The sequence below is a fragment of the Onychostruthus taczanowskii genome, unplaced genomic scaffold (assembly GCF_017590055.1).
Source record: "Onychostruthus taczanowskii isolate IOZ18803 unplaced genomic scaffold, ASM1759005v1 scaffold12, whole genome shotgun sequence".
NCBI lineage: Eukaryota > Metazoa > Chordata > Aves > Passeriformes > Passeridae > Onychostruthus > Onychostruthus taczanowskii.
The window spans coordinates 6,238,592-6,253,260 of NW_024498351.1; the positions used below are offsets into that span (position 1 = coordinate 6,238,592).

The following is a 14,669-nucleotide window of genomic DNA, read 5'->3' on the forward strand; positions in this document are numbered from 1 at the left end:
ACTTACTCACCAAAATTTACTCTGCAAAAACTAGACATTCATCATTCTAACATTCTGTCAATAATATTTTCCCAGATGTCAAAACTTTCACTTGAGAGGGAGATTAAATATGTCACATTTTTCTGTTGTAATATATGTATGGCCTAGGTATTGAATGCAGAAGTAAAAATAGGAGAACACCAGAACTTTCAAGCATGAAAGACTCCTGTAGCACTATAAAAGAAAATCATAAACCAATACTTTAAAAGATGCATTTTATATGTAAATTAACATGCAAGTGTTGATTTTTGCAAAACTCAAGCAGTACTTTTTTTCTTCATCTCCAATCACCTCCTTTCAGACTTTCCTAAGTGAAAGGGAAGGTAACTTACTTGCAAATGTCATCTTCTGGGTCCTCAAGCCCAAATCTTTCATCAAAAGTAAGCTGTATCCATACGTTTTCATCAAGTGCTACTAATCTCCACACTAGCACAGTGTTGCGTGGGTATGTGTGTGGAAACTTGGGGCTGTGAATACTCCCATTAGTAGTCACAGTAATTATCTTCTCATGGTGAGGGTCCTGCACACCTACAGGAAGGACAGAAAACAGAGGCATCAATACTCATTCCTTCTCCTTTCCCCAAAGTGTCAGTATAGTATGCACAGATAAAGATGCTTTTGTTTTATTTGCTTTTCTTCATCTGGCAAGAATTTCTGCTTGAGAAGTCCATAAAATAACAAAAAAGACAAGAGTTTTTCTAAAACCTGTATATTGTCAGATTGGTATTCACTCAGTAAATTATAGGAGTTCTCTGAGGTAGCTATTAATAAATTTGTAACAAAACAAGGTCGCAGTTTTATACAGGAGATTTTATATTCCTTTCTTTTCAGCTATTCTTTTTTTTTTTTCCAGTTAGATATTCTACCTTGTTTTTCTGACTTTTCTTTATAAACAACATTCTGATGAACATTCATTTGAATTTATAAAACACATACATACTTTAATCTACTATGAAAATGCATGCTGCAATTGCATACTTCAATGTAGCCATATATAAAAGTCAACAGCCAAATTAATGTAGTGCAAGAAAAGACCACAGACACTGCATTGCTATTTCAAAAGAATCAATCTATACTTAAAAATAATTTAAAGTCTGACGAACTTCTGCCTTCTATTATTCTGGACTTGTGCTTTCTACTTTTGGTATGAAAATGGTAAGTTTTCTTTTAAGTAGAATGGCTGCTTGTATCAAGCTAATGGAGTGTGGTCTTGCCCACATCCACGCACACTTGCAAAGGACTGACTACAGCAAGAGAGGACAGCATGCAGTAATAAGAAAAAAAGGCACAAAACCAGAATTCCTAATTTAGATACTTCATTGGGTTTTTGTTAGCTGAGTCACAAACATTTTTCTATAATGTACAGTCTGCCAGCTGAGAGCTGCTTGCTACACACAGGAGCCAACAATAATAAAAATTACTTTCCCAGAGATTAGTGCACTAGAGTGCTATTTCCAAAGCATTCAAAGGACCACCATTTCAGATAAACGTGTCAAAGTGTGGTATCTGATGACACTATACTTAGTGATACTTTTTGTCCCTAAAAACACGAACAGAAACCATGACATATTTCACAACACATTAAAAAGTGTTTTCTTTTGCATCATCAGGGCACTGATAATAACAGCATTGCAAGTAAGGACTGTAAATAGTCCAGGGATATCATGATTGGGAAGTCAATAAAAAAGGGGAAAGGAATGAAGACATATCTATTATTTGGTGAACTGCATCTCCAGTACCTTCAAGCTCCCCCATTTATAATGGAAAAAAATATCTATTTGCTTTACACACAACAGTGTTACATGAACATATCAAATTTCCACACACACCACTTGCTCCATTTCAAATATTTGCTTTCTCACAGTGGAATTTCTTCTCTTACAAAAGAATTATTTTGTATGACTACAAAGGCAAGTAATTGCTGTCACTGGAGAATGAAGCTATTTAATTCTATTCAGATAAGTTGCAATATTCCTTTTTATCTGTTCTACAGAATTTGTACCAGTGTACCTCAAAACTCTAACCTTTTTCTCCTGAGTTCATGCATGGTCTGAAAATTGATTTTGTAGACTCTGAAAAGCACAGCTACCTGTGCATGGCTAAAATGAGACTATAGTTTTTGATCTTTGTGGAATGACCTTGCAATTCCTGGCTTTATTTTAGGTATAAATCAGTCCAAGTTACACTAAAAAGGCAGTAACAAGCTCACTCAGATGTACAGCAGCCAGCTGTAGAACTCCAAATCTATATACATAGCTGTTGTGGGCTGTCTGCCTTTCTATGAACAACCATTCTCCCCACCCCCATCCTGATGTCCCTTCACTGTCAAAAAAAAAAAAAATAAATTATTACTGTAAAAAACAGCATTGAAAAACTCTGAAGCATCAGTTCAGCTGAGGACAGGTGAGGACTGAGACAAGGCACCATCTCAGCCAGGAGACAACTGGGAAAATGGGGACAGACAAGGACCAGACAATGCATTTGCATCTTCAGTAAAAAGCTTCAGCAGACAATGAGCAACTGAGATCATCTTCAGGAGAAAGTCCTGGAAATGAGTCAAACTAGACAGGAAAAATCCCTGAGTTGACCTAGATATGAGACACGGTTGCACTTATTAGGAAAGGACGGCACACATTGAACATAGCCTGAAGTTGAAGAATGAGTCGCCACAGTCGTCTTTGATGTGGTACAAGATGCTATCACCAGATTTATACATCCATCAGTGCAGAACGTCTGCCCCTGAAAATTACAAGATTCCAGGCATTCTGAAAGCACAGCAGTGCCTAACCCTTCCACCCAAGTAGTACTGCAGAAGAAAAACCACAGAATCACCAAATAGATCAGTAGATGCCACTGTAAACTGAAATTAAACCCACCAACTAGACAAGCTCATTCCTGCCTACTTCAAAGTAAGGCTCTTCCCCCATGGGCACAACACATTTCACAAAGATCAGCACTGACACTTTTCAAATATAGCAAATACCTCTTAGTACATTGTAATCTCTACATTTTAGCAAGGGTCATGGTTAAAACTCAGACAAATTGCATGCAGTTCAGGAGGTAGAAGAGGAACTGCAGAAGAAGAGAGGAGCACCATGGGTGGAATAATGACCTCGGCACTGATTCACTTAAAAGGCCATACAGTACTGGAAAAATTTGTTTTTAAATCTTTTTGTTAAAACTACACTTTTTCTGCAACAGGACAACTAATCACAATTGTTAATCAACAGTACTGCTAATCACACAGTCTTTATATATATTATTTGGTTAATTTCATCTGGTAGCCCTAAATTATTAAAAATAACTTTAGGCCTTCAGAAAGAACATTAGCTCATGTGTGGGTATCATTGCTTAAAAAAAAATAAAGCCAAATCCAAACATAAAAAAGTCCAAACTCCAAATATTTACCAATAAACATTAGAAATTTTTGAGATATACAGAAACATTGCAATTTGTGAATCTTCTGTTTTAAAACTGAGGGAAAAAAAGGTGCCAGTAACTATTTGGTCATTACCATAGAACTTGAGAGGGAAACAGGGCTTTTTATTTAATTGAAAGGATTTCTGGACAGCATTCCCATATAATTTTTATAACGCACCCATCTGTACAGCAACTGAGACTTTGTAAAAGAAATTCTTTAAAATATAACATATTTTTTCCTCTTTCCCCAGAATTTCAAGAAGCAATAAGTCTGCTTTCAAAAGCAGTAACTTAAGCCATGCAGGGGTACCTCTTTCTGTCCTGTCTCTGATTCAGTTGCCTCCAGGCACTTCTTAGCTATTATTTGAATACAACAGTCAAAAGAAATTTAACTCTTTTTGCCAGGAACAAAAGAAAAACTGGAAATCCGTCTGTTATTGGCAGCACATTGAAGACAAATACCTCTCTTCTATATTGTTTGCACATAAAATGGCTATCAGGGCAAAGTCACTCCAAGTCATACAAATGCTGCTTTGCAGAGACCTCGAGAGACCCCCAGCCCCAGCTCCTGCTTAGGTTACAGCTCCTGCTCACACCAGAGCAGCTCAGTCATTGGAGGGCTGGCATTTCGAGACAATGCCCAAAGCCCCTCACACATGGAAACTCCACAGTGCCTTGGGATAACTTGTTCCATTGCTGCACTGCCTCTCTAGGTAAGATGTTATTTCCTAATACTAAATTTGATCCTCTAAAGATGCAATTTTTTTAGCCATGATTATTTTGTTATTTTGCGGGGGTTTTTTTGTTTGTTTATTTGTTTTGGGTTTTTTTGGGGGGATAAAGGGGGGTTGGTTGGTGGGTTTTTGGGGGGGTTTGGGGGTTATTTTTTTTTATTTTGGTTTTTTGGGTTTTTTTCAGGATTCATTCTGGTGTTACATTCCGTACCTTCTACCAGGAAGAGTTTAACTTTTCCATCCCCTGCAACTGCTCTTCAGGCAAATGGGGGCCTGTTAAGGCTGCCTCACAACCTGCTCTTCCTCAGACAAAAAAAAAGAACCAGACTCTTCACTGTCCATCAGTACCTGCCACCAGCCAGCTGAGCCTTCAAGCCTGGCCATCCAGCCATTGCTCAACCTAACTAAGTAAGCAGTCTACTCTTCCAAAACTTTTGCCCCAAGTTGCACAAGAAAAGTTTCTGAAGCTCACAGGGTTTGTTTTCATCATCAACTTTTCCAGTTGATGATGACTAAGAAAAAGAAAACTTAATACTGACTTGCTGTATCTCCTAAGAGAGCTTCCCCAAGCAGTATGATCTGCAGCTTTTCTGGGATACATTTCTTGAGATGGATCTTCTGTGAATTTTCCATTTTCAGTTGCTTCTATGATACAGCTACCTATTTTAAGTCTTGACATGATTCTTGAAGTATTAGCAAGAAATTAGAAAGAGAGATGAACACTACCCACAGTACACACACACAATATACACGTGATCTGTCAACATCACAGCATGATAAATTCAACCTCTAACTAGAAATCAGATAATTTTCACAGTTACATGAAATCCCAAATTAGAAAACTTAAGAAATACAATTTATAAAGTATCATATAGATATAAAGTAACAAAGTAGGAACATGTAAGATAAATATTACATTTTGTTTACATTACTCCTCCCTCTGACACATAAGTCACACACTTGGAAAGATGTGAAAACATTCTAGTTGCCACAACTCAAGATGAATGCATAGAAGAACCGTATTTGGTTTTTGGTTTTTTTTAAATCCTACAATTTAACCTATTCCTTTTTTCTTCAGTTACTATTTTGAGTTCAAACTTGTGCTGTTACCTTAGGCACTGAATATCACACACTATTTGACTGCTGGCTAAAGGTCTTTCTGCCTTTCACATCATGTTAAGGACTGAACACAGAAGAAGTGAGCAAAGAAAAAGTTCTCTAATTGATCTTCAGGAGCCCTCAGTTTTGGCAGCTGGCCCAACAGGGAGGACAAAAGGAAGAAAAAGAAAGAGAGGACAGAGGGGTGGAGGGGGGGAAGACATCAATGGGTGACAGAGCATGGAACTGCAGTAACAGATTTAATAAAGTTTTCACACAGCTGTGTGATTTAATGTCCTGCAGAAGATAATGACTAATCAGAAAGTAACAAATTTTTTTGATTCCAAATTGCATCAAGAAACAGAAATTAATTTATATTTTCACTTTACAAGTTCATACTTTATAACCTTCAAGTATTCTGCCAGCACTTTGCCTAGTACTCTGGCTTCTGCTCAAAGAAGAGAATGGCAATTAAACAGCGGTGGTTTTTTGGTGGGGTTTTTTTGGTAGGTTTTTTTTGGTTGGTTGGTTGGCTGGTTGTTGTCACAGGGTTTTTTTTTTTTCCTCCACAGTAAATCTTCTTGCATTAAAAGTAACGCCTTTTGCGATCTGTTTTCAGACCAAATTCTTTTGGAAGGCAGTCTTGGTTCTGGACTTCTCAATATCTTTTTAAACTAGATAAATACTACACTGTAGCCAAAATAAAGAATTCCTACTGCTAAATGTTAGATGAAGTAACTTTTTTGCTGTTATCACATGCTCAAAGATGTAATTATTGTAGGGTGTTTCAATAAGCATTTATTCCAATGTCCACAGGTAAAGTCTTGGCTACACTGGCATCTATATTAAAGCCCCTGCTGACTTGAATATGAAAGGAATTCCATTTATGCTAAATACATAAACCTGCTAGAATTATTTTATAGTGAACTGATAATAATATGATCTATTTTCTTTATTGTGAAAAAATAGGATTATTAGTACATTGCATATTCATAAGACAAATACATATACTGGTCATTCAAAAATTAACAAAGTAGTGCGTAATACAAAAATTAACAGTTGAAGTTTTATAAACATCCTTCTTTTCTCTTATGGATGAAATAAATACCAAGCCCATCCTTTTGATTTTTTTTTTCATTTTTTCTTGTCTCAGTGGTTTTTTTCCCTAGTAAAATTATTATACAGTAGGTAACCATCACATAACATACAGTTTCTAGTCAAGGAATTCTCCCTGTCTCTGTCCTCTAGCTAAAGTGATTGGAGTCATCTTAGACAGAAGAGGCATCACATAAGGAAAGAAAACTCTGGCCTCTTCTTACAACCAATGCTATTAATATATTTATCAAAATAATCCAGGATTATGATTTTTTTCCTGGAGGCGCAATACTATAAAGAGAAAAGGATATCAAATGCCCACCAGAAAGTGCTTTAGAAGTTTTAAAGGCACTGTATTGGAGTTAATTCCATTCCTTTTTTTTATTCAATTTGGGGTATGGTCTCTGAATGTCAAAGCAGTACCTGAAAGTGTGATGACAAAAACAACGTCTCAACTAAATAGATGGAGAAAGAGTGGAAAAGAGAGAGAGAGAGAGGAGAGGAAAAGGGAAAGAAGGTAAAGACCATCATTCTGAGTAGATCACTCCCCCAACCATGACAAGGACTGGCAGATAGTAAACAGCTCTATGATCAACAGCGTGCAGGGCAGACAACAAATGCAATCAGCCTAAATACCTGGCCTTCACTCTTCAACACATGAGTGCTTCATGACTTCTCATCTTCCTGCAACAAGACGACTCTTACATTTTTCTTTTCTGCTATATTCCAGAGCATCAACCTGCTACACAATATTTTTTGTGTATTCTGTTTCCTATTTTCTCTTCCCCTGCTGAAGGAGGAAGCATTTTATGTAATCTCCACTCAAAAGTCCCTCTCTGCAAAATTATTTCAATTGAAAACTCCTGAAGCTGAAGCAAAGCATAACAGTATGCAGTGACAGATCCATTTTCCAGCTTCATCCCATGGAAGGCTAGAACATCAGGTTCAGTCTTCTTTAATAATGAACAGATAAAATGGGTGGTACTGAATGGTAACAAAACTCAGGAAGGGAAAGGTTTTTGAAAGCTACTCACCCAGGCTTTTACAAACACATGATTAAATGGCGTGGGATAGAAGGAAATGCAAGTCTCCTTGGAAAAGTACAACTTGATCTACATGAAAAATCTCAGTAGAAAAGACCTGCAGGAACTTTTAATGCTGAGAGGGATGAGGAAGCAAACACAAACAGTTAACCAGGAAAAGGTTTGCCCAGCTGGAGATATTTATATCTACTCAGAGATAACAAAGTTATTTATTTACTTTATAAAGAAGAAAAAAAAACAACCTGTTTTTAAAGTCTTATGTGTTTGGGAGGTTTGGGGGAAGAAATATTAGTATTTTCAAATCTGTAATCTTTCCAATTCTGTTACTAAAAATAATTGTTTATTTTTTTTTTCCTATGGGAACTGATTTAGAAAAGTTTTGAAAAACATAACTTAATTCTGACATGCAAACAAACATCAACAGGAAGTACAATTATAAATAGTATCTACAGCAACAACAGAAACACAAGTGAATGTAAAAACCATCACATATAAATGCTTGAGCCCCTTCTTCCAATTTGTTTTCAATTTTACTACAACAGTGCTTAGAAGCTACATCCAAAATTAGCTTTGTTAGTACTGGAGACCACACACATGCCCACACAGTATCAGTCAATCTGTCTTGAAAAGCTGTACATACCAGCCGAGATAGGAAGGGACAGGGAAACAGAGCAGCATTACCCTGACTTTCCAGACTGTGCATGGCACAGAGTGGTTACAAGTGCAAGATAACTTCAAGAAAACAGTGAAATGAACCTGGATTTTCTTTCACCTCCGTTAAAAGCATTAGTTTCAATGCCATATATTAAAACCTACTTATAGCTCATTTCTTAATACTAGCTCATCATGTGCTTTTAAATTTATGTGATTCATGTCCTTTATAGAAAAAAAGTCTTTAAAATCCAAACCATTTGAAACTTGCACTTCCTGATCTTAAGTCAGACTTAGCTGAAACGCAAGGTTTAATTTTATTATGCCCCCTTTCTTTATGGTGCCTTCAGTTTATATTGTCCAGCACTTGTTAAGAGCAGATACTAGTAAACATTTGGGAAAAAGATTATCCATGGTCCATGTGGAATTCAGTCTGAATAAATAGACTCTATGGATACGGAATGTGTCAAACAGCTCTCTCTCATTTTAGGCATTATTCAGAATGAAAAAAATAATCCCAGACTGATCATGTTTCAAGAGGTGGAAAGACGAAGGAAAAAGAAAAGATAAAACTACCACCCTAATCTTCAGAAACACCAGCCCTGAAATGCTTTGGTTTGATGTTTGCACTGTGTTACTATTTCTATGGATTTTGTTTTTTGAATTCTTTACACAGTAGAGTATGTTATATATATAGCAATTCAAACATTTATGAAGATCATCAGTAATAGTCTAAGGTCTGAAAAAAAATGTGCTGCCCAAGACCACATGGAAAAGCATCACTGCAAACTCTTTTAGTCAGAAAATTACAGTGATGAAGTCCTGTAAGAGGGGACATAAAAGGAAAGCAGAGACTGAAGGGTTTGTGCACTACAATTGGAGGCAGGAACGCAGCATGTGTAGGGCTAGTTTTACCTACACTGCAAGAGTAACTATAAGAATGAAGCCCATGTGGCATCCAGTTCACTATCAAAAATGCAGAGGATCCTAAGTAAAACAGTACAGAAATGACATTGCCACTGGAAACTCCAAAAACAGCTGAAAATTGTCCCAGGCCTACCTCACATACACACAAAATGTAACTCCAGTATATTCTTGTGTTAAAAAGGCAATAGGAAAAAAAAAAAAAAACAACAACAACAAAAAATATAAATAAATAATTTGGCATCTCTTTATGTATTTCCTGAACTTGACTACACTACATTTCCAAATTCAGAGACACAAAAATATTACATCTTTAATGTCCATTTAAGCAAAAAAAATATTTTATCTAGTGTTAGCCTCTTAAAACAAAGCTTTTGGAATAATATGATATCTTCACCTTACTAAAATTTGATTCCTAGAAGATCATTTCACAGGAAGCAGTCATGTACTATCAATACAGATCTGCAAAGATGGATGCAATGCAACTGTTATTGAAATGGAAGTACTTCAGGCAGACAGAACTCTGTACAAAATCAAAATTAAAGCATTCATTTCTAATGTCTTTGAAGAGAAGGTTAAATCATGCAACACTTAACAGAATTTGCATGTGTAGAAGAAATTTAGAAAGAAAGCACAAGTCCAGCAGACAGTCTGCTTGATCTGTAAAGACAAAATGAGAAAGCTTTGTAGAGTATAAAATCACCATATGGAGAACTAATACTTTTTACGAGTCTGTTATCATGCATCTCTGAGCCTGCTGCCTATTGAACACATGCATACGTGAAAACCAGAAGCTCTTTTTACAGACAGACCACAATGACAAGAATCTGATAATTAGACAAAATGATGAGAATTTTCTTAGGACAGAGAGATTTTCAAGCTTCAGGGAGAGAACTCTTGCCATTCTTTCTAAATAAGTAAAACACTTTCCCTTTTCAGGTAACTGCAAGTGGTACAAGCCTAACTGATCATTTATTCCTTACTCTCCAGGGAAGCCAGATGAACAATACCATGACACTTGCAAACAATTTATCCTTATTTTCCTGTGACCTTTGTATTTTTCCAAAGACCATAAAGGCATAATGGAGCATCCATAAGAGACCTGTATCCCATAGGCTAGTGAGTATAAAATACCATAGGCACATGGTATTTTATGTAAAAACACTTCAAAAGACACTTTTGCTAATCTAGCATAGCAGGTGTCTTTAAGGAGGATTGACAGCAGGGCCCAAGTCACCACCAGTCAATTTATGCCACTGAAAATATATATGCAGTGCTGCAGTCTTCAGAAACATATTGATACACTGATTTAGACCTGACTCCCCAGAGCTGCCAATGTTCACCTTATTTCCCATGTTAATTTATGATTTTATTTGTTCACAAACAATTTGGGATTTTTTTTCACACAATAAGCTCAAGATTTTATCACTAGAGGATTTAATGGTTTTTTTCTGCTGTCTTTAATATAAAAATCTTCTCAGACAGTTACGTCTAAGCCAATATCAAAAAACTCTGTATAGGTTCATCTGAAAAAAGCTTCACAGTTATGATATGAAAAGTGACATTTGAAACTCTTAAGTCACTCCAATCTCCCTAGTTTCAGATAAGTTCCACATTTGTCAACCCTTTCAAAACTATAGAAGTTTTAAAACTTTAAAACTTGTTAAACTGGCAGTAATCTCCCCAAGGGTCTTGGCAATGCTGTCCTTTAACAGAATTTGCTCAATCAGCACTGCTCATTTTGAAATTCAGCATGAGAAATATGCTACTTTCCACAACAGTCTCGTCCTCAGTGTCAGTCAGGATCAGAATGAAGTCAGATCTGTCACTTCACCTTTCTGGAAGCTTCAACCCTTGCCAAAACACCCTTCAGTATTCTTCAAATTTTTTCGAAAGCAGAGACATATGGGCATATGGGAGGGTTGGGGGAAATCAATACTTAAAATGCATTTTGGTTGCAGTGCCCCTGCAGTTCTGGAGAACATGCAAACAGTATAAAAGGAAAGCAGACCCTTAGCAGGGAAACTCAGAGACTGCTCGAGTAGATTGGCTTCAATCAGGAAAAAAAGGCTTTGCCTTAAGAGTCGGTGGTAGAACAAACACTGACGTGTGATGGAAACCCATCTGTCCACCAATAAATAAGACCTGCTTTCCTGATAATTTATCCTAGGTGAACAGTAAACTAGGTTAGGATAGTTAATGGAAACCACTTTCCAGCCTCTTCACTCACATTTGGAAGGCGTTTTGGATGCCAGTTTGTATTGCCATTCAAACTCCTTGGGGAGAAAGGTAGAACTATTTATTTCACAGGCACAAGCAGAACTGCACTTTTTAAGAGCAGTTTGGACAAGTTGAATTCAAAGTTCACATCACATCACATGAGTCTCAAGACAAGAAGGAAATTAAATGCCAGAACTCTGTTTACCAAAGAGAAGGTAAATAAAAATAATTTTCCCCTAGTTACACTTGGAGTCACTACAGAACGACTCAAGTGTTAATCCCCGTGCTGTCATTATAAGAGCTATTTATATTTTAAAATAGAGGAAAACTATAGCAATTTCAATTAAATGAAATTGTGCCTTATATTCAAGGCACTGCATTTTCCCAGGGCATAGCAGAAAGTTACTATATGAAAGAGAACAGCTTTTGTAAAGATTCACATCTCAATGCATGCTTCATTTACAATTTTATGCCTAAGAATTCCAATGCATCCCCAACAGAAGGCATTTATCAACAGCTTCAACACTAATAGGTGAAGCTAGTAATTCAATTGCAAAACAAACAACATACGAATATCAAGCCCTCAAGCTTATGCCTTCATGTAAATTAGAAGGAACAAAACAATTAAAACATGCTTAATCTAATCCAGCACTGCAATTAACGGGATGTCTGAATCACTTGGTGATAAACACTCTGCAATAACTAAACACATATATATTATACACGATGGCTGAAGAAGAAAGTAAATATTTCTCATATCTAATCAGTTTCCCACTACAGAATTTTAGCAATATCAGTGTCTACAAACTTTGATGGTCCATAATGTTGTTTACTCAGTCCACCATAGCATTGCATGAAAAAGAATTCCATACACGCAGAATGCTTAAGACAAACCTGAAGATTGTTAATTAATAGCTTACTGAAATTTTTAGCCATGCTAATATTTTTTCTTATTTCTAGGCAGCTTAGCAGAAGTCTATTATATTAAAAACTTGCACAATTAAGAAAAAAAAAAAAAGTAGAAAGGTCCAAAGTGCTATGGCAGATGTTTTGTTTGAAATTGAAATCTTGAAGTTAAGATTATAATATGCCACAGGTAAAGTATTATCTGCACATCAAAGCATCACTGCTATAAAGAAAAATGGAGCACCAGATGCCAAATGTTGACAACCTCCACTATGAAGCTGAAAAAAGAACCCAAGACTGCTGAATGAAAATCAACTGAGAATGTTTAGGATTTGGGAGAGGTGAGGGTGGTCTTGCTGTTTCAGTTCCTGGTTGTTTTAGAATTTTTTGAAACAGCACATTAACATGTTTTAAATATTTCAGGTCTTCTGCAAAAGCAGAAAAATTATGTTATCACACTAGCAAATCTGACTTGATGATTTCTGATTTCAGTCTTTTAAGACTCCTTCCTCACTGAATCAATTTGAGGGAAGTAACTGATTAATTTCTAGCTGGTTGCACTTTAAATTAACACAATTTGGTTTTTTAGTCTCCGAATAAAGAAGTTTGCCTTTGAGAACATTATTCCCTTAGATTCTTTAAAAACATGGGCATCATATACAATTTCTTTTAGAATGCTCAAAAAAGCAAGGGTCAGGAATTATTTTTATAATCCAGAGATGTCTTAAGTTCACCTCACTTAGGTTCAGGTTTTCAAAAGAAGCAGAAAGAGGAGGACTGGTATTTCATGGTATCACCTATTTGTATAGAACTGAATGCAACTGAGACTGTTGATTTCACAGCAAGTTTAGGGGATTCTCTGCTATGAGAAAAATTTTCAAAATAACCTTTAAGTTGAGGTGTTACTGTTCAAAGAACAGTGCAGGACCGTGAGCACTAAAACAACCTGCTTTAAAACATGTCTTCTCTTTTAAATCTGACAAATACAGACTTGCTAACAGACATACATTCCTTCATAGGGTACTAACTTTATTCTGGTTTCAAATTCATTATTTTGTATATTTCAAAGAGAATTAAAGCTCGCTCTATTAAAAGTAATTAGACTAATTCTTTTTAGATTATCAGCAGGATACACCCAATACAAAGACCTGATGGTTTAAATTATTATTTTAAAAAATTCCTATGTGCAGAACTTTCCCCTAAACTATTTAAATATCCTTATATGAAGAGCAGGATGGCTTATGGGTTGCATTGTTGCAAAGACAAACCACATGCATACATATACAGGCATTTACTGAAGAACTGGTAAAAAAAATATAAATTCTTCCACCATTTAATACTATTTGTTACTTCACAGTTCAGCAGAAGTAGTTCTGTGATGTCTTTTCAGATTTAACACTTGTTTAAAAAAAAAAAAAAAAAGATTTTTCTTGGATGGGGATCTCATCCTAATCTTTTAATTTTTATGGTATGTCTAATTACTGCTAAGTGCACTTCTGGAAGTAACATCAAACCTACTTGCAAGACCCAGGGAGTTCATAGCACAAGGGAAAGTGAGAAAATAATTAAAAGGAGTAACAACAAAATAAGTCATCATCTCATTTTGAAATCAGCCAAATCTGATGAAGGCTAAAGTGATCACATACTCTCAGCTCATGGGAATGCACACTTGCCTCTGGAAGATTCTTGTTGTACCAAATTGGAAGAGGAGAGCAGAAACTGTTTCTGCTATCTGTGAAGCTGCAGGCCTAAAACTAATAAAGATGAAAGTCTTTGTGCCCACTTCAGAAGGGATGGATGTGAAATATATCAAATATCAGAGGCATACATGAAGTCAACAGCGCTAATAGCTGTATTAAAACAAGTCCATACCATTAGAATCATTACTAGCAGACAAGGAAATTAAGGGTAAAAATTAAAAATGTGCCAGATTCAGACTAGCACGGTTCCAGGGATTTTTCAAATTACAACCCAAGGATGCCCTTGGATCAGAACTAACCAGTCTTGGTATGGAGTGGGCAAAAATATGCTCCAGTTCAGCAGAGTCTTTGAGAGATGTTAAACAGACTTTAAGAATATCAAAAAGAAGGGGGAAAAAAATCTCACCACCAGCATCCCAAGAGATTCCACACATCAGGAGAACAGAAAGTTCCCCCTTCTCCTCCCACAAGCTGCATTTCCCATTTGCTCCATTATTCTACCCCAGCTTCCCACAGCTGTGAGGATCCCTAGAGCGGGGCCCTTCCATGGCACGCGGGAGACCAGCCCCGGGACAGCCCCGCTCCTGCTGCTTCCTCTGCCATCCTCACTGGAGTTGAGCCTGGCACCAGCTGCACTCCAGGGCAATTGTGGCTTTAAGGCAGTTCAGATGGCTTAGCAGCACCATCCATGCACACCATCAGAGAGACACTCCTATCTTACAGCCACTGGTAAATGCCTTTCTTCACTGTGAGAGAGCAGACAGAAGAATGAAGATGTATTAGGGCACTTCATGCATTTGCTGTACTGATAAAGTTTCCTTTAAGAGACTTCCCACAAG

At 36.6% G+C, this 14,669-nt stretch overlaps 1 protein-coding gene across 2 annotated transcripts in view; it reads right to left on the reverse strand.

The window, feature by feature from the left end:
* PDGFC (platelet derived growth factor C) overlaps nt 1–14,669 on the reverse strand; it is a 119,956-nt gene that overhangs the window by 49,964 nt on the left and 55,323 nt on the right. For both annotated transcript variants that reach the window (XM_041427931.1, XM_041427932.1), the window contains one exon: nt 372–567. In XM_041427931.1, the coding sequence (XP_041283865.1) occupies nt 372–567 (196 nt within the window). The remainder of the gene's footprint in view (nt 1–371; nt 568–14,669) is intronic.